The following is a 21,467-nucleotide window of genomic DNA, read 5'->3' on the forward strand; positions in this document are numbered from 1 at the left end:
GACCGTAGGGTTGGGCTGGGAGGGGTCATCGCCCTCGGTAATCTGCAACTGATGAGAGAGAGGGCGCCTTGAGGGAGACATTATATAGGGTCTGTGAGGCTTCCTTGTTCATAAGGACAGAAAGACAGAGATGCTTGAGGGAGCCACATAGCATGGGGTGTTAGGCTACCTAGTGCACATGGAAATAAAGACAGATAGGGAGCCTTGAGGGACCCACTGCATGTGGTGTAAGGCTGCCTTGTTCACACAGAGACCTCCCTTGTTCACATGGAGAGCTCCCTTGTTCACACAGAGATCTCCCTTTTTCACATGGAGATCTCCCTCATTCATGTGGAAATCTCCCTTGTTCATCTGGAGATCTCCCTTGTTCACGTGGAGATCTCCCTCCTGAGGCGGTCCAGCTCCTCCTTCTCTTGCCGATGCCGTTCCGTGAGGTCCTGGAGCCTCGCCATCTCTTCAGCCATGTTCTCCGCATGTCGAGCAGCGTTCTCAGCCGAGGCTGACCGGCCTGACTGGGTGCTGGGGCCCCCATAGCTCTGCCGTGAGCCCTGCGAGTTCCGCGAGCCCTGCGAGTTCCGTGAGTTTGATCCACTCCCGTACAGGCGGTCGTGGAGGATTTCAGGCGGGGTTGGGATGCGGGGCTTGGGGACGTGCTTAGCATATTCCAGTGCCTGCATATCAACAGAAAATGCAATGGGATATAAAGACGGTTTATTCATAACTCAGAACTAGCAACAGCCATGCACATAATGCTGTGTGTAAATGTCAATATCATAATCACGAGATTTTAGGAGATAAAATGCAAAAACTTGATATTTTGATGCCAAAATGAAAGTTGCTGTACACACAATTTTTTAACGGAGGACATCTCCAGATCTTCCCATCATCCCAAACAAGAAAACAAGGTAGCTATGTACAAGACAGTGGCCAAAAGGAGTAATCCTGGAAGGGAGTAATCCTGGCAGGGAGCATTGTTTCTTTTTAACTGAATATAGAATGGGAGAAATGATATTGGGTTAAAGATAAAAAGCATGGAGTTCTGGCTTTCATTGTGTGAGCACAGACAGCACCTGGAGAATAATAACAATAATAATAATAATAATAATAATAATAATAATAATAATAATAATAATAATAATAGCAATAACAATAATAATAATAACAATGATAATAATAATAATAATAATAATAATAATAATAATAATAATAATAATAGCAATAACAATAATAATAATAACAATGATAATAATAATAATAATAATAATAATATGTTTTATGGAGAAACTTTAAATACAAATAAAGGTAATCGTAACAATTCTACTTTATCACTATTATCATGTGTTGTGCAGAGTTAGAAGAGCTTGTGAGGATTTTAATGTGCCACTGACTGCAAAACTGAAACAGTGAAATCACTCATTGTGCAATGGACACTGCCCTCCGCATCTGCCATAGATTATAGCTTGACACCTGAAGACAGTAAACTTGGAATAAAGCAAACCTTTTGTACCAGAAATGTAAAAATTAGTTTTCATTTTTCCCTCTCTATTTATGTAACCTAATTTCTTTTCTTTTTTGAAAGTCAGACATCTGTGCAAGAATTAAATTTGGCAGATTGCTATTGTCGGTATAAGTGTTTAATGGCTCCGATTGCAGAAATCTGTCTATTAAGAACTGCCCCGCACATGTTTGTCAACAACTATATTTTGGCTATGAAAAAGAGAAAAGACAAAGAACTATCAGCACTGCAGTTCAATCTCTGCAGTGTCAGCATTTATGCCTATAAAACATTTAAAAGCAACAAGTTGAGCATACAATGCTTGTAGAGCACTGCACTGTGAGTACTTGTGAGTGTGATCATGTCAAGTGCATTGATGCATTTAATGTGAATGAGTCATGCTCCTTGCACGGTCTGCTGTTACAGATTGCTTTAAAAAAAAAAAAAAGAAAGCCTGGAGTCAAATATCCTTTCATTCTCTGTATCTCTAACAACAATACCTGTAATCAGTGATACTCATACAAATGTGGGGTAGACCATAATTCACAAAGGTACGTACTACATGTAGTGTAGATTTCACCCACAGATAATGCAAATTTTGAGTACGAGTAAATGCTCACTGCTCACTGATTTATGGATTTATGAAAGATTTACTCTACTTTAATCTGGAGTGCCTCCCCATCCCCTCCCCCCCCCCAAAAAAAAAAAGAGGCAGAAAAACACAGTTACTAGTATTTCAATGCAAACAAGTCCTACTGAGGTAGAATACTTTTACAGGATAAAACAACTCCATGAGAAGACAGGTCGCTATTCTAGTGTATACTGATCTTCATTCTTGAAATGACCAATGTTTTACTTATATGTTTCAATCTCTGGAAAAAATAAATTTCTTGATCTTTACACCACCAATGCAAACAGAGGGTCCTAGTGCCTTGTAGATGTAATTTCGAGACTTGTGCCTTTGCTATGTATTCTGGTGAATAGGTGCAATGAAAGGGGGGAGGGGATCAGAACAGGTATAAGACTGCTGATTATTACCAATGCCTGTGCAAAGCAAAAGCAACACACTATGGGTGGACAGTAATAATATGTATGATGATGATAATAACATTTTAAATGTAATATAATGATAAAAACAGTTCTGCAATTACAGGTCATGAGAGATGTGAAATAGCACAAGACCAGTTGGTTCACAAAATGAACAAGAACAGAAGAACTGATATTAGTTGATATTAGGGGCACATTATTTGTCACTGCAAGAAAAACCCAGCACTGCCTGTTTTCCCCTATTAAAATCAGAGTGATTAAATTTCAAATATGCAATCAATCTCTTAGTGTGCACATTAGGGGATTATTATAGGGGGCAAAGACCAAACCCACGTCAAGATGGACTAACCATGGTGCGCGAGTCTTTCGGGAAGTCATCGTCGGGATTCCGATTTTCTGAAATCCTAGGGAGGGGGACGGTGTCGGCGTATGCCAACATCTTTGGGAGGTACATTGCCCACAATGTTTTGTGATTTGGGGACAGACGATTGTAACCAGGAGAAAAAGCCAGGGAAGTCGTAGTATGGGAGAGAAAGAGATCAAAAAGAAAAATGCATTCATGACTGAATGATCTACACATCCTTGAAAGAGCAGGATATTTGAGCTTGATCAATGCGTGGAAGAGAGAAATGTAACTGAAAGAAACAATACTTTTGCTTCATATTTGACTACTCAAATCAGCACTGGACCAAGTTTGCTTTATTAGACAAAGACATGGCTTACTGGTGTACTGTATTACATCATGCATGATCCTTGCACAGTCCCTGATGACTGAGCAAAAAAAATATTCTTCTTTTTAACAACCTAACCTTCCCTCATGATTTAGTTTTTGATTCAGTTTCTTCACTCACACGCTCTGTTCATTGTAGGAGGGTTAGTCCACTTGAATTTCGTGGGAAAAGACAATTGGTGATTGTTAGAGTGCTATTAAAATACACATGTATGCAGGAGGGAAAAAAAATCATTACTGCATGTCAACATCATTCAAAGAGTATTATGGGAAAAATAAACAAGGAAATGTAAAAGGAAAAAAACCTGCACTCTCACCAATTGTTTTGTTTTTGTCTACTTGTGAAAAGTCTGCTGGTCATGTCATCTAAATGACCCCAAGGGGAATGAGTTGCTCTGAGAGCATGGTAGTGGGAAGAAAAGACAGCTTACTGAAGGTAACGGCAACATTGATGGTGGAAAATATGTGTGTGTGCCCAAAAGTTTAAATAGAGGTGTGATCCGCACATCAGAGAAAGCAGTACAGCACCTTTGAAATGCACCGATCACACCTTTAACTTTCAGACACAATAAGGGGTTCACAGCTCCATTTTGTGCATTAGCAGAAAAAGGTCATATGTACAATCACGCACATGTGGTTCTCAGAATCACCAAGATATTTAGCATTTATAAGTGACGTAATGATTATTCATATGATCCTTCTAAAAGTGAAGCTTAAGAGCACATCTACCCGACAGCAAGCCTGGTATTTTGTAATGTTCATGAAAAAGTTTAAACGTGCATCCAACAAAAAGCAATGAAATGAATGCCTGCCGAATTGTCAATTGACAGACCATTCTGGTCACCTGGTCTGCACGCAATTCATTCTTTCTTTGAACATGAATTCCACAAATTGTTATGTCAGGCAAGCTAAATGTATAATGACGCTTTAAAAACAAGCAAAGTGCCCACACAACTGAGAAGTAAAAGGTCATTTGTACCAATGTGCAAATAGGGATGAGCTAACTGTGAACTAGCTTATAGATAAGACGAAAGGTCCCTTTACACCTGTTGAAACATATAAAGACTACACAATGTACAAATGTTGCATGTCCACCAACAGTGCATTGACAGTGAATGCAGACATGAAAGTATACAGTGATTTCTGGGGTCAATTTGAGGTGAATTCTGACAAATGGACAGGCCTATAGATATATGCCATCAACGGTGTTTACAACTCTAACATGAAACGAGTGATGGCAGTATCTTTAGGTTCAAAACACCAATACAGAAACCCAATTATGAAATGTAAAATTTGCGGGAAAGAAGACTGCCAATGGGGTAACACACTGGGGTAATAAGGTGAGTTTTACTGCCTGAAAGAGATTTGACAGGATTTGATACAGAGGTGCCACATGCAGATTCAAAAGCCTATGTACTGCAAATCACGAGCACAGGCCAACCTTTCACAGCAATCAAAAAAAGTGTTTTTATGGTCTTCAACTTTCTGATTGAAGACCAATGTCTTTTAGAAAGTATGTAAATTTGTTTCAAAATGGGCACCAAGTATAGCAGGAGAGCTGGTTATTGATTATTGCATCATGCACTCATTTACATGCAGATGCTTCAATGTAGTTGTAGTACTAATGGGCAACCTGGATTTAGCACAATGCCAAAGGATCTCAGCTCAACACTCTCAGCATCAATTTTCAAAGAGAATCCGATCTCATGCTTTTATGTTCTTTTTGAGCTCATCATTGTAACAATTGTACTATGTTACACACATTTTCATCAGTGTCATACTGGAAATTATGATTACGTATCATCACTATCATAATTTTCCCTGTTGTAATCATTGAAAGCCTGAGCAACTGGTTCAGCATAATGGAATATTAAAATAACCTGCCCATTTTTGTAAGATCATACACTAAAATACCAACCATCTCCAATGTGACAAGGTATTGATACTTGAAGAGTGTTGCACCTGCTATAAACTGTGTTTCTTTGCCAGTGAGGCAATTCCTTTGCAGGGTATCACATTGGCCACATACTTAAAACACAGCATTCTATTCTATCCCACACATTGTGCGATTCATTAACTGCTAATCCTTCCAAGCTTGACATTCCTAGCTGTTTTCACTGACTTTGCCCACTGCTTCAGAACAAAGACTGCACTAAGAATTTATTTTTGGGGGGTCTTTTAAGAATGATTTACGTGAGAAGATTAAAAATAAAAGATTACCCTTCTTGAACCTTTGCCATCAACATGAAATGCAAGAACAACTTTTTCTTTACGTACTGTAAATACCACAGTATGTCAATTTTAGCCATTTCCCAGGAAAACCTGGCTTTGTAGGAGAGCAATCACCTCACTGTTTCTTCAAACTGCCACCATAAGCTAAACAAACAAAGTGGACCTACACTGTATCTCCCACTGTCCAGATAATATTTGTATTAAGATCATGGAAGGTTCGATGCTTCCAGCTGGGCTTCAACTCACCAGGTCTCGCTTGGATGGCTCTGCATTGGAGCTATCCTTGTCGGACGGGGACCTGCTGGTGTTGGGATTGTGCTGAAAGACTTTCTTGTTCTGCTGCATGACCAGTTTGGCGTACTCCCGCTGCCTGGCTGCCTTGTCTTGCTGCAATGGGGAAGGAGACAAGTGGGGAAGAAAGAATGATTAACTAGATATATCGCTACGGCTACTGATATGCCTCCGCCATAATGCATGGTTCTCCTAATAGGTCTATAGTACAATGTCTTGACAATGTGTGATGACAGTTTCACACAATTGGCAAAATATTAAAATGACAGGTTTGACACAAATGTGCTGAATGTTCACTTTCCTAGAACTAGGTTCAATTGGATGAATGATTAAAATGTCAGAGTGCAGGTATTTGGGGAACTGATGATTTTTACTTGACTTTTGACCCTTTTATAAGTCTATGCATTGAGTAATTTTGAAGGTATTGAGAAAAAGTATAATTTCAGTATCAAATGGGAAAATAGCATTATCTAAACCTGGCCTTTGACCTTTGACCTCACAGTTCCAAAGAGAATCACTGTTAGGTTGAACATGCATAAATATGTAAGTTTCATGATGATAACTTGAGTTACTTTCAAGATATGGAGGAAAAAGTGCAATTTAGCACTTCCACTTGACCTTTTACCTTTTGACCTTTGACCTTTTGGCAAGAAACTTCCCCCAAAATATATATTGGGTAATACATGCCATACATCAAGTTAAAAAAAAAAAAAAAAAAAAAAACCTTCAGGCATATTGCATTTTAAGGAAAGTGGTGATATTTTGAGGAGCTGACCTTGACCTTTGACCCCCTGACCTTTGACCCATGACCCCCAACTTCCTTAGATAATCACTGCCCATCGGTACAAGCATATATACTATAAAGTTCCATGAAGATACCTTGAACCATTTGTAAGATATGGAGAAAAACATGAAATTTCAGTTTTTTTTTCACAAAATAACCTGTGACCTTTGACCTTTGACCCTGTGACCCTAAAATCCACACAAAGTATTATCCCCTAAGGATATACCCTCATACCAAGTTTGACGTAAAACCACCACATGGTTCTTGAGATATCGACAAAAACAAAACGGGACGGACGGACGTACGGACGGACGTACGGACGGACGTACGGACGTACGGACGTACGTACGGACGGACGGACGGACGGACGGACGGACGGACGGACGACCCGAAAACATAATGCCTCCGGCCACTTCGTTGCGGAGGCATAAAAAGATGCCAAATGATGTGTAGGCGTTGACAGAACGGATCAGCAAGAGCATGCTTAAGCCCGCCGCACACTACACGATTTTGCCCCGATTCACTGGCCTTAAGACCTTAACACTAGCAGTGTGATGTCACAGTCTTACCATTTTCCAGTCGTACGACTGCGTCTTAGCACTAGTCATAGAAATTTGACATGTTGAATTTCTAAGACCGGTCGTGGGCTTTCAGCCAATCAAGATACAGTAAAATGGAAGCGCACGCAGTGCGCACTGCGCACGCTTTACAGTCATAAGCCTACTCGTAAGGTTCGATCGTATAGTGTGCGGTGTCCGGTCATACGACTGGTCTTAAGACCCAGCTTGGCTTTAATAAGACTTTAAGACCAGTCTGATCGTGTAGTGTGCGGTGGCCTTTAGGCTCATGGTTCAACTCTTTTAAGTCCCGTGGGTAACCTTCTTGTAATTGATATCACTAAGATTTGAGGTTGGAGGTCTAGAGGGGAGTAAGCAGGACGTGCTGTTGTGCATTTATTACAAAAAATCGCAGCTGGTATATTGAATCCCTTTACCGTACCCCTCTGTCCACTAGGACTTGAAAAGTGAATAATTCATATTTATGACAAGTACACAAAGTCATAGATTTCAAATTCAAAGTAAACTTCATACGCATCCTGTAGTAGCCAGCCACCATCATCACTAGACAAACCAGATCAAAACTGGATGGTGACGATGATTAGATACCATCATCCATCCATACAGCATCATTGGTTGACTTCAAAGCATCTTCTACATCCTCCTTAAACATCCAGTGTGCATGAGTAACCCAATTCAGTACACTGCATACTGATACTATATTATGCTGCTTCCTGCCCTGTTGTATAGCGTAGAGCCTCACTGTCTTTATGAACGTTACATCGGTCACTCGCACCCTTACCTGTGAGGCTGGATTGCTAACGAACATTAAAAAAAAAAAAACATATCTCACAACTGCACATTCATACATTTAAGTGAAATCAAGGTGACAGAAATCTGAGCAAGAACAGGGTGGGGGGGGGGCCATCCTTACCTTTACACTGATGGAGTCCTTATCTGGTCCAAGCCCTCCCAGCTTGAAATCCTTTTTGAGGTTTTGAAAGTCTTTTAGAGTGTAGGGTCGGTACTGGGGACCTTGCTTCTGCTTCTGAAGTCGCATCACGTATCCATCAGGGTCACTTGTCCTCAATTCAGAATCCTCCCCTGCAAATCACATCAGAGATAACAGTGCGTCAAAGGATAATGGATTTTAACCTAGGATTTCTTTCCTGGGCTTGTGTGTGGAATAAATAGTATAGAAAATATAATAGAGATCATGGTATATTTAAGCCCATCATCTATACTTCACAAAGATTTACTCATAATGTACAGAATCAATCATTTTAGAGAAATTACACAAAGGCCCATTACTTACCACTCATTCGACCCGATATGTCAGGCAGAACTTGGTATGGACTGGTCCGCTTGGGCATCGGGTGAGTGTAGGCCATTCTCTCCCTTGGGCTCTGATCAAAGCTTTGCATGGGACCCGGGTATGGCTGACCTCCAAAGGCCCCTTGCTCTGCATGCTGCATGCCGTTCATCCGAGCATAGGTGTTGGCCCGGTCTGCTGACCAGCTGTATGGCTGTCCATTGCTGTAATGGGGCATGGCGTCCTGACTGGCATGCATACCACCTTGACCAGCTACACCAGGATAGTTCCCTGGAACTGACTCATGCCGACGAGGAGGCCCCGGCATCTGGCCTGGGGCGTAGATGTTTGGGTCTGACATGCCACGTGCTAGTAAGACCATCTGCTGCTCATGGAGAACTTGCTGGGCCCAGAGATCATTTGCACGACTTGTCGCACTTCCATGAGGAGTCCACCCAGTTGAGACGGGCTGTCCTTCATCCTGAGAATTTTCCCGAGATATCTGAGGCAACGGATTCTTGTTGTTCAGAGGTGATCGGAATCCTTTCTTTTGACCGAGAGCATCTGTGTACTTCTTGGATGGCGGGTCTCGCCTGAGCTTCGCAGATGTTTTATTGATGTCAATGAAATTAGGTCTTGGCTTTGGAGGCGGACGCCTTCCCCCACTAGGCTGTTTCTTCTCCTCTTGTTCCGGCACGTTCTCAGCATCGTCCCCTTGAGCTGGATCAATATCATGACCGATGAATTGTCCACCCTGACTCACTTGTTCAGGTTGATAGGAGTACTGCATGCCATGTGGTGGCTGCATTGCAGGATGTGGTGGCTCTGAATGAAATGGAGCTTGATGAAAGTGCTGGTGTGGGGCTGGATACATGCTCTGACCTGGATAATGCTGCTGTGGAGGACCAGATTGTAGGGGTATCATCTGCGGAGCCATCATCTGCGGAGCCATCATCTGTGGGGGTGTCTGCTGGTGGCTCACCATGGGATTGGCAAAGTGCGGCTGTAAAGGCGCTGCAAAGACTTGGCCGGGATGAGAGAAAGCCGGATGGCTCACTCCAGGCTGCCAGTGTGCATGCGGATTGCTGGGATAGTTGACAGGCACTGGCTGGGCAAATGCATCTCCTGGGTATTGGTATTGGCCATGCGGGTCATTTCGGGGAGACCTCATCTGGAATCCTGGACTTTGTCTTTGCAAGGGGGTCACTCTCACTTGACCAAATGGTCCATTCTCCCGCGGGCTGTGATAAGGACTTTGATACGGAAGAGTGGCTTCACTTTCACCAGTCACATGCTCATCGGAGGTCTGAATGGCAGTCTCGCGCTCAGTAGTTTGTATGGAGGCTTCTCGAACGGGACTCTTAATATTCTGTGTGTGGTTAGTGTCATCTGACGGGGTCATTTCTATGTCTCCTGTCTGAAGGGCAGCTGACTTGACCGGTCTTTCCCGAACAGACTGCTCCCGACTTTGGGGAGGCGGCAGAGTTGTATCAAGATCGCCCTGCTGCTGAGTATTTTCCTGCATGACTTCATCTTCAATGGGAGACACTTGTCTGTCAACTAATCTCCTTCCTGAATTTTTGGAAGACGCATGTGCCGATGAGTTAGTAGATGTATACCCTGATCTAATTCGGGCACTGTACTTTGACGAGGCGGCTGAAATATCTCTTGATCGCTGCCTCCCACTTGAGGATTTCATACTTGAGCTCTGCTTTGGAGGGGATGGCTTTATTCGGTACATGATTCTCATATCGACAACATCAGGGGTCTTAGGATTATACAATGGTCTACCCAATTCATCAATAGGACTTCCTTTCTCATCAACAAAGTGGAGATCTTCATCACCGCTGTCATCCGAGATGTACTCAACCCTCACCTTTTCCCCAGACCTGAGTTTCTCAATGTTTTTGGCTGACTTTTTACCCGAAGAACGTCCAATGTGGTGAGGAACACCTGCTTTATGCATGTCGGACCAGAACTGTTGACTAGCTTTAGTATCATCCTGTTGAACAGGCAAGGTGTGACTACTAGGATCATTATTCCTTGCAAGGAGGGCTTGTGTCGCTCCAGACCCTGCACTACTTATACGTGAGGCTTGCAGCCTCCCACCTAGTCCTGACGGTGGCTTCCCGTCTGCCACTGGGACTTCAGCAGCACCAATTGGATCTTGCCTGTGCACATGATTTGACCCTGACAAAGTTCTTTGTGACTTACTAGAATCTGGCTCGTTTGGAACCTGTGAGACTGTTGGGAAATTCTCTTCCCCATCGTTGCGGTTGCCCATACCTCTATTTGCATACCGCGGGATGGTTATTTCATTGGAACCTCTGCGGCTTGTGTGACTTGAACCCCTCTGGGGAGAATCCTTTGCATTTTTTCTTATCCCTAAATCCTCCCTTCCCGCAGAACCCCTCCTCACGCTGCTCATGTTCCTCTGCTCACCCGAGTGCTGCCTTGAGGCAGGGGATGCCTCTCTCTCTAAAGACGCCTGTCTTGACCGAGACGACAACCCCCTTTCTCTTGAACTGTGCCTGCTGGAACCAGGATGCCGATTCTGACTAGTTCCACTCCTACTTCTGGTGCTACTTTGATGAGATCGCACAGAGTTTCCAGATGGAGGTTTATCATCGGGAGAATCAGCATTGTTATTGGCATTCAAGTAATTTGCTGACTGCTGACGATCAGAATAGCCCGCCCGACTCCTAGAATTTAACTGTGACTGTGGTAAACTCACTGGCTGCGGAGTACTAGCTATATCTCCATCACTTCCATTCGCCTGCCCATCTCTTGTTGCTATGTACGTTTCTCGCCCTGAACGAAAGGACTTCTTGGAGGAAGGTCTGCTAGTGCTCATACTCTGTGGCTGATTTTGCAACGGCTCAGCACTCTCCTCTGCAGCAGGATCACTGTACATCTGTTGGTCATCTCCACCAAAATCATTGTTCAGTGTATTCTCATATTCATCACCACCTAAAGCATTATTTGCAAACTGATCACCTGGATTGGTTGGATATTCATCACTGGCTGGTTTATTTGCATCCTCATCAGCACCTAAGTTATCAGCATATTCATCGCCACCTAAATTGTTCGCATATTCATCATCACCTAAATTGTTCGCATATTCATCATCACCTAAATTGTTCGCGTATTCATCATCTCCCAAATCATTTGCATACTCATCAGCCAGAGCATCTGCGTAGTCATCTTCTGGATTTGGCTGATTGTCATCACTCTGCTGAGGGAGGGGGAAGTTACTTCCATCATTGTTTAAGTGAAAAGGCTGTGAAACACTGTCTCTTTGCTCACTTTGGTTGTCTCCAGCAGGCACCTCTTCATCTTGTTCAGCTGCATTGTCACCATAAACTGCCTGCTCCTGTTCAGAATTGTCAGGGACCTCATCTCTTGCATCATATGTGGAGTCTTGTTCATTAGGCAATGCCCCATTTTGATCAGAAGCATCGAGACTATCGACAAGTTGAGGATCATTCTCACCTTCTGCATCACGAAAATCATTGTTCTGAGGGTTCTCTTCTTGCAGTTCTACATTGCCTACTTCACCTTCACCATCAGGTGAATTCTGCTCTGCAACATAGTCATCTACACCTTCTTCTTCCTCCTCTCCTTCAGGATCAGCGACACCAAAGTTGTCATCACCATCTGCTTGCTGATTTGACTCATTAAGATTTTGTAACTCCGGCTCTACGTTTTCCTCTTCCAGAGAATCCCTGAGGTCATTGCCTTGTTCAGTGTCATGTGGTGGTTCTGCAGAATTTTGTATTTCTCCAGTGTCATTGTCACCATCATTTCCCTCATTCAGAAATTCTCCCGCATTGTCACCATTTGCTTCAACGGTATCATCATCCTCATTGTTCTGAACTCTCCTCTCAGCAGTATATTCTCCCTGCTCCACATTGCTGTCATATGGCAGTTCTTCCTTTATCTCTAGTGAGTCCCTGGGTGTTTCTTCCAAGCTGTCCTTCAATAGCACACCTTCAGGCTCAATACCAAGGTCAGCAAACGATCTCTTCACACGCTCACGCAACTCCTCCTGATACCTCGTCTCCTCCACAAGGTTAGCGGGAGGATTCTGCGTGTCGCTTCCTACGGGAGAATCATCCAGCTTCCGACTCGCAGCAGAAGAGTTGTAGCTGTCGGCCGTTGCTGTCCGCAGGTTCAGGTCATCGTCAGGCATTTGAGGAGTCGCTTCTTCCTCACCGCCATTCTCCCTGCCAGCATCCTGGTTTTCTTCATCATCCATGAGGAGATGCAGGTTGTGAGCTGTGATTTTCCCCGATGCTGATGTCCTAGGCGACGGTGCATCTACATCTCCCATTTTTCACGAACTCCAGATATGTGAAGACTTCCTAGTGTCAGCAGCCATCCTTTGGAATCCAACAGTTGTATCAGGTGTCAATCACTTGAGGTTGATCAATCCATTGTGACATATGCCATGTTCCTGTAACGGGGGAAAAGTGAAACAGATGTCAGTATAACCTTGGTGAAATCCTATGTTCAAAAGCGATTATAAAGTTTTACATGACTATGGACAAATCTCTTGATAGCTGATAGGGTAGACACATGTCTAGGGCAAAACTATCACTTACAATATGACAGAAATCCACTGCTCAAGTTTCCAAACAGTCAAAATATTTGAATTTTGATGTCATTCCCACAGGGACACCACTATTATTGTATAAAACAGACACTTCATGAGACACGCGCGTCTTCAAATTACCTGTTCTCCAGGTGATAGTGAATTTCCTGAGCTTGATGAAGACAGCTTGCACATATTCCATCAATCATACAATAAAGTTCTCACAGAAGATGAAATACATTCTTTTTTTACCGTACACCTTCATACAGTAAGTTTCCAACACAAGTTCCTCGAACATATTCCATTTCTATTAACAGGGCTTGAAAACAAGTCGGACCAGTTGGCCACTGTGAATTAGGCCGTTTCTTCTAAACCCATCCCATTGTTAGGTGCTTTGGTTGGGAGGGAGTCAGCCACACAATACCAAAGTATGCCATCTCAGTGGTCTTTCAAATCAATAATTCCTGCAAAGGGATAAAATCAATATCTCCAAGGAACCAAGGTATTGTGTAATGCTAATCGCATGGGGTGTATACACAAATCCTACAAGGGTGCATGTACTGTAACCCCTTCTGAAAATGTCTGACATGTCATATTGCTGTGATCCTGTTTATCATACTATACATGTACAGTCAAAGGGCTTCGCGGGAGTAGGCTTCGTGTATTAAAGAATGATTTGTTGTTTTTTTCTTTTTTTAAAGGCAATTACTATCTGATGATTTTGCAGTGAGATGCTCTATTCTATAGTAATAATGCATAAAAATACATTTCTTTCTATTACAAAAGCAGTAAGCCTCTTTTCCAAACTCTCCCTGTTGATTCACAATTATGTTCTACAAAGGCTCTTCCCAACAGAATGACATGCTGTAATGCACAGTTATAAATATCCCTTCCCATTGGCCTTTCCTTCTTTTTTTTTTTCTCTTGGAGTCAGAAGAGGCCAGAGTTTTTGACTACAGCAGAATCTTCATCAGAGGTAAAATGACTATTTAATCCAACAGAATAGTCTAAGGTAAAATCACCAAAATGCTTTTGCTTAGCTAACAAATATTCTGCTAGGATCGAAAGAACAGACCCCTGTTTGACACCACTTGATTCCACTGCTTGCCACTGTAGGATACTAAATATTTTTTCAGCAGCTTTGTCTGCTACAGTTTTTTTAAAAATTATTATTATTCTTCACAAGGATAACAGCTACACATTACACGGTAAATAGTGCCTCATCACATGATTGGGAAATGAAAGTGCTTTAATTCCAGAAGTGTGTATGAAATGTAAACTCTTGACATGAAAATTTGAATTTTCCATATAGGATACTGTGGCATGCTGTAACAGTTGATGCATATGGACAGGAGACTATTGAAATTATTATTATTATTATTATTTTTTTTTTTTTTGTAACTAAAACAGGTTTCAAAGGGCATTTTTTTTTCTTTCTCCCCCCCCCCCCCCAAAAAAAAAAAAAAAAAACTACTGTTGTCAAATATCATGTGTATCATTATAGTAACACTACAGAGTGTATAAAGTCTCTTGCAATCTTCTAATGTAATGTTGGGTTATAAAATTGTTATGCACTATTTTTTGTTTGTTTAACTGAATATCATCTGTAAAAGTTGTACTAGGGATGGGTTAAAGAGGCTTTTAATACCATAATGAGTTTACATGCATATTGGCAAGAGTAAAATCAGGGAATAATTTTCCTGGTATCGCATCGCAATTTGCTACGCATTTTTACATCACTGCTACACAAACTAACTTTTGTGCAGCAGTTTTCTTACAGGAGTGTACAGGATATCACTGAAGATATTTTTCATCAGCTGCAATTGCTAATCAAATTTGAGTTTGAAAATTATTCCCTGAAAATTCTTGTCATCACTGTATATGACTTGACTGCACATTTTACAAAGACCATACGTACATGTATGCCACAACTCTACCCCTTCCCATTTTGATTGGAAATCCCACAGATCTCCAAATCAAATATAGCATATAATGGAAAAACTTTGATTTTTCACCAAAGATGTTTAATCAGTTTAGTTATCCATGAAAAGTGTCACAACTGTGGTCTATATTCCAACCCTCCCAAACCTCATGTTTTGGGTTGATGCACTACAGATAGAATACGATGGACACTGTAGTACCTACATGTAGTTTTCCAGTAGTTTTTAGGAACCCGATAATACCCATTTTTCTTTTTCTTTCAGAGACAAAATTCCGTTTGGATCAACTGACTCGACAGAAGATTGTTTCACTTAAAATTGAGCAACACTGTGTTTGATACAATTGCTTTAAATTACAAGCTGTTTAAAGGACACAGGACCAAGAAGTTGGCATTAACCAATAAATACAAGTTATGTCATGAATTTTAGACAGATTTTCATATCAAGCCCAGAGTATGCAGATGTCCAGGCTGTTTGAGACAGGGGGCCTATTAGAGGCGATTTCATTCGTAGATGAAAAGGTCCTATCAGGTGACATACATACACACTGTAGTACTTACTCTCACTTCCCATAACACTTATGTGAGTAACTCCTGCTGTGTGAAAGCAGATACTTGATGCTCTTTGCAACGTAGACCTGTTTTATTGGTGAATGAAACTGCTCCTGCATCAAATACACATAGGCAGCCTGCCATAAAAAGGGATTTTCAAGTACTTTAGTACAATGCAACATACACTGTAGAATCTATCACATTTACGCATTAAAACAGTTATTTGGTCATAAAGCAATACATCTATAAATCACCAGAATGAAATTTTACTTTCATTTTTTTAATCATTTTTTCCCCTTTTTAGTTATATATGAGTCCAAGCAATTCTACACATGACTGCACAGATCCTTCCAGACAGATGGAGTTAGATTTGCTTGAATTTAAGGAGAATGAAATACACTGTACATTGTACCGGGTATTTGTGTGTAGACCACTAAACAAAACCGGCACAGCTATTTTTAAGTCTTCTGCTGACACAATGGCTGCTCTGTGTGTAATCATTTCCAAACTAACATCTGATGAACTGTCAAACTATCATAATTTACCACTGTTTACTTTATTTCTGTTTGTTCGTATAATTCCCAATATTTACTCACAACAAAACCTCATTCTATAACTGCACTTTACAATTTGTAGGTTCATGTGCTGGTTATTTGATTTATTGGTCAATCGCAGGTACAATCACTCTGTTACTGACTGTCATGCAGTTGTATACAGAAAAAAAAAAAAAAATTAATAACCAGAATTGATGTGTTTTACAGAAGGGGAACATTTCAATATGACATGGGGTTTTCTAGATCTATTTTCTTTGCTGTCTTGTTCTTTACAACAACAACAACAAGAACAACAAAAATCACTATCGCACAACATGTACATACAGTTGTACGAATGTTACCCTTCTTTCAACAGTAAAGATTCATGTGACTCCCAACAATATGACAGGGATGCCAAGTTAAAAAAAAATTCATGAGTGAGATTTTCATGACTCGGCATCTCGGCATGCGAATGTGCGTGTGAGCGAGGGTGTGGGAGGGGTTTTTCCCCCCTCCCATGGTAGGGAGCTTTTTCAATTTTTAGCTTTTAATGGTGCGATCAGGTACATACTTACAAGTAAGTTACTATTTTTTACTTATTTTGACAGACAAAAGGGAAATTCTTTGAGCTATAATCATTATCATAGGCCCAAGTTGCAGACTTCGCCGATTGCGTGAGAAAAATGGGTGCCATGCGTGAGATCGTGAGACGGCCCCTAAATGATTGAGTCTCACGCAGAATGCGTGAGACTTGGTAGCTCTGATATGATAACATAAATGGTAAACCAGGGTACCAAATAAAAATCAGCCATTTTGTTGAATTATTCATTTTTTAAAAAAGGTTGTACCCTGGGTGCCAAAAAGAAGTAAATCATTTTGGTGCTGGAGCTAGTGCGCGCTAGCCACTGCACTGTACTGCATTTAAACACACGCCAGTGGTCTAGCACAGCGTGCCATGCATGCATAGTATAACATGCAGTGGCATGGGAATGACTATGTACACGCACACACAGTGCATGCATTTTTCTCTGGCTGTCCTCGAGTGGACGTGAGGTGGCGCTACACAACGCGGTAAACGGGGGAACGCGTGATGCATCATATGCCCAAAATATATACATACATTGTACTGTACAGTGTATACGTACTGTAATTTCAATTGCCCATAAATCATAGATTACCCATGATGACAAGATTTTCTTCTTTTTTTTCTCTATAAATCAATGTCTTTGAACATGGGGTATATAGATCTAATTACTTGCGGACAGTTGGAAAGCCATTTACATGGTCTGTCAGTCCAAGTAACATGTACGCCTATATGTACTGTGATTATGCTCATCGTCAAGTCGAAATATGGAAACACAGAGTTGTTCAACAGAATTTTAGGCCTCCAATCATCTTTTCTAATCAATATCAGGGCATTAAGTAGAAACACTAGCAAATGTTCAAATTTCAATAAATATCTTTTTTTTTCAAGTCAAAGAATATTGTTTGAAAATTTACAATCCCTCTTACCAATTTTCAGGAAAAGTATACTAAAAGACCCCCAATTTTAATGATTCTTCAAGATTTCTTCCCCAATATGAGCCCCCAAAATATATCCCTTTCCTGAAAAATCAGGAACACGCATGCAGTAACAAACCTTTGCCAAGGTTCGACCTACTGTGCCAAAATTTGACCACATGCAAAGGCATCTAGCTTTTACATACTGTACCATAGCAGGTTGATGACGTTACAGTCAAACTATGGATGGCTTGCGTTTATAGATGACCGACCACCTACAAGTAAGTGGGGGGGGGGGGGGGGGGGGGAATGGGAACAGTAAGGAACTTCACTTTGTCTTTGAGGGAACATCTTTGGTGGAACAGCTATAAATGAATGCTATCCCCAAATAGGTCCAAGTTTAGCCATGAGCCTGCATCTAGTAGTAAAGACCAAGAAGGTACCCTTCAGGCTACAGCCCATAGAAATCATTGGTTTTTTTTTAAATAGATTTTACAACAACAAATTTGTGCAAAGAAATAGAAGTCTACACAGTCTCACCTAATGCTACTCTTTACTAATAGTGTACAATATTAGGCCCTGCGGCTATCCTGGTTTTAGGGGGCTCAATTATTTTAGGCTTCTAACTTCAGCACAGCCCCTAACCTAACCCTAATCCTTTTTTAAACCTTAAACTTTGATTAACCCTGTTACACCCGAAAGCTGCCTAAATCCTTATACTGTATTTAATACTTAGATACATATCGCTTGATTTTTTTTTTTTTTTAATTTTAGCGGGGGTAAATTGCATATTGCCGTGCTGAAGTTAGAAGCCTAAAATAATTTAGCACCCTAAAACCCAAGTCAAGATTGCCCCTGAGCCATGCATGCCCATATAGGTGTTGGGCTGAGGCACTGAATTAACTGAGCTGAGGGGCAAATACAAAGCAAATGTCTTTAAATTGTTACTATGTTTAATAGTGTGTATATCCACTACTGTACTCATCCACTACTTTTTTATTTAATACCTTGTATCTTAGAAAATATCCCTCAGTTTCACCTAAATTTCATTCCACTCGAGGCAGAAAATACTGCGGACTCATAGTCATGTCCCTGGCTCAGATTGTTGACTCGTAGAGTCGTAGTCGTACCGTACATACGTGCGGAATTATAGTCAACGAACACAAGTGACGTTATTGTTTATTATAAAATGGGTTCAAGAATGTAGCCAATTGGAAGCGCTGAAATGAGTCACGTGTGCGTGCACTAATTTCTCACTAACATGCATGGCCTGACGTCACAATGTTTACACTAGCAGTGCGCACTCAATCAGTTGTTACAAGTGCGTTGCGCGCTACTATACGCGCTGTCAATCCTGTAAACAACTTCTAGTTCGGGCTGCCAGCTGGCCTTCCTTGTGCATACACGTGGCGTATGTATACTCTTATACGTATACGTACATGCTCACAGTACTTATATGTGCGGGATTTCCGAGTGCGACGTGCGTAATATGTTTGGGACGAACATCTTCGGACATCTTGACTTTTTGACTTGAGCTAGTGCTACATGTAGCTGACTGGTATTGACCCACAAAGGTATGTGAAAAATGCTGTTAGTTTTCAACCCATTTTATAAAACAAATGATGCACAGGATTATTTCGTGGCGTTAGTGGAGATGCAGCTCACTCTCGGGTATTTACAATGTAGTGCAACATGCACTCGGCTTCGCCTCCTGCATGTTTCACAATTGTAAATACCCTCGAGAGTGCTACATCTCCACTAACGCTCTCTATCCTGTGCATCATTTGTATACTTAGTCTGTACATCGGCACAAGCTCATCAATTTAATCGACTGCCCGTTTTCCCACTGAAAAGCATGTAAATCCAGTGAATGGGCAAATACTTGTTAACAATATCCTACTATTACTCATGAGGATTTTCTGCAGTTTATTTTTCCTCCTGTTTCCAGATGTTAATATTTATCTGTACTACTAGCCTATCCCCCTAATTATCTCTTGATTTGTATCCATCGTTAGATTGGTTGATCTAAAAATTAGGTGGTCGACGAGTACAGTAGCAGACTTCGAAACTATATTTCATCCAGGCAAATCCAACTAGGGTAGGGCATAGACCGGTGGTCTACTTACTTACTTTACTTTACTTTAATCCATCGATGCTAGTAGGTCCGTGCCTGTTCATCGATCGATTGGTAGTCATTTGAATCAATCTTTCAATTACGAGTGGTCTCGTTAGTAGTAGGTGCCTAGTACATGTACTCTAGGAAAATAGCAGAATTTAGACCCTAGTTGTAGGCCTAACGTTAGTAGTAGAAGCAGGGAGGTGTGATTCTCTCTCACACCTCCCTGGTAGAAGTTTAGTGATGGTTTAGTGATAGTGCAGTGGAACCTCTTGGTTACACACATCACATGTAACGTGTTATTACTGTTGGACAATGTTTTTTTTAAACGTCTACTGTCGAATTGATCAATTCGGTGCTGATGGGGGATGTTAATGACTGAATTGATCAGTGTTTTTAGTAGTAGCCATGATAAAAAAAATCAACAGCTCGGTGCACGCCTTCCGGTATCAGGATATCCTGCTCGAGTGTACGCCCATGTATCATGGCTTACTACTAAAAAACACTGATCCAGTGCTACGCAGTAGGGAACATCAGTTTGCAAAAGGTGTCACAGTTTGCATAGTTTTTTTTTCCCCTAGCAGTTACGTTCTAGCAACTACAAAGTTAACAAACAGACCAGGCAGTTAATTACCTTAGCTTCCCAGGCAAGGCCAAGATTGTTTTGCGGCACGGCAGAAACCTGTGCTGTGGGCTGCTGTGTCACAGCCAGCCATACGCCAGGCCAGGGCCAGGCTGAGTGGCTACACTGCCACAGCACAGTCCCGTCAGTTGACAGAGTAGTCCGTCTAAAGTAAAACGTTACAACTAATTTTATGATCCGCATTCTTTGCTCCTGTGACGTAAAAAAAAACAGCTGCCACGTCTCCTCCCCTGGCAGGATGTTCCTACGTATATGTTGTCTACTTTTACTGTAAATTGTCGGATCACTCGGGTTCACAAACGGTTGATTTATGGCACGTATTTAGACCACTATTTCCGAATTTGTGGTAAAGGTTCACGCTCACACCAGACCCATCATCGCGCGATCGCGTCGCCGGTAAAATTGGACCAGCGCGTGTATTATGTGTGTGTCGTCGTACTTGTCCCCGCTAAAGATCTACCATAGATACGCAACGCTACCAATCCCTAATCCGCCCGAGGCCCTTTTCATCTAACACGACTCTTATAGTAACTTGATAAGTGTTATGGAGTGTCCATTGTCTCTCGGAAGTCAATGTTCGTATATACCCACCCTACACATGCATCCAGTACAGCTCATCGTAACTCCGATCCGTGGATTATTCTCTTCCCATCATCCTCGAAACTCCATGTTGTTGTCGCCTTATTTACATACTGTAACTAGGCACCTTTGACACGAGTATGCCAATCTCCTCCCTTCTCCTGGCCCTCCGCTCGGCCTCCTCCTCTGTCTGCCCTGTACAGCTGTATGGCCTCTCTTCCTTCGAAGCGTTTGTGCGAAGAGTATGAAACGCCATGTGCTACAAAAGTCGGAAAAAACTCTGATCAGAGTTTAAAAACCAGTGATCAGAGATTTTTACCCCGAGTTTTTACTCAGTGCGTTACTTCGGGGGTTTCTCTTTTCCCGTGTAGAGTAGAAACTACAGATCACGGCCCCATTTCATAAAAGATGTTAGGATGGCAACTCTTGCTGGATTGGCAACTTCCAATAGCAACAGCCAATCAGGAATTCAGTTGGATTCTTGTCAGAATTACTAAGACAATTGCCATTCCAGCAAGAGTTGCTATATCAACTTTTTATGAAATGGGGCCCAGATGTTTCTT

The 21,467-nt window shown here is 41.7% G+C and overlaps 1 protein-coding gene across 1 annotated transcript; it reads right to left on the reverse strand.

The window, feature by feature from the left end:
- Nucleotides 1-368: 368 nt before the first annotated feature.
- LOC139716494 (uncharacterized) lies at nucleotides 369-21,003 on the reverse strand. The gene is made up of 7 exons (XM_071628036.1): nucleotides 20,917-21,003; nucleotides 8,452-12,904; nucleotides 8,071-8,240; nucleotides 5,751-5,891; nucleotides 2,892-2,981; nucleotides 548-671; nucleotides 369-499 (listed from the first exon to the last, which is right to left on the reverse strand). The coding sequence occupies exons 2-7, from the start codon at nucleotides 12,779-12,781 to the stop codon at nucleotides 369-371; spliced, it is 4,986 nt and encodes a 1,661-aa protein (XP_071484137.1). The 5' UTR covers nucleotides 12,782-12,904; nucleotides 20,917-21,003.
- Between the last annotated feature and the right edge of the window lie 464 nt (nucleotides 21,004-21,467).

The sequence above is a fragment of the Diadema antillarum genome, unplaced genomic scaffold (assembly GCF_040938485.1).
Source record: "Diadema antillarum isolate AM-2024a unplaced genomic scaffold, OU_Dant_1.0 scf00000066, whole genome shotgun sequence".
In the NCBI taxonomy this organism is placed as follows: Eukaryota; Metazoa; Echinodermata; class Echinoidea; order Diadematoida; family Diadematidae; genus Diadema; species Diadema antillarum.

Coding starts and splice junctions, on each gene's coding strand:
- LOC139716494 (XM_071628036.1), bottom strand. CDS start 12,781: ATGGGAGATGTAGATGCACCGTCGCCTAGGACATCAGCATCGGGGAAA. Junction 5,892..8,070: donor AGGACTCCATCAGTGTAAAG/GTAAGGATGGCC, acceptor TCCCCATTGCAG/CAAGACAAGGCAGCCAGGCA. Junction 500..547: donor GGGCTCGCGGAACTCGCAGG/GCTCACGGCAGA, acceptor CAGGCCGGTCAG/CCTCGGCTGAGAACGCTGCT.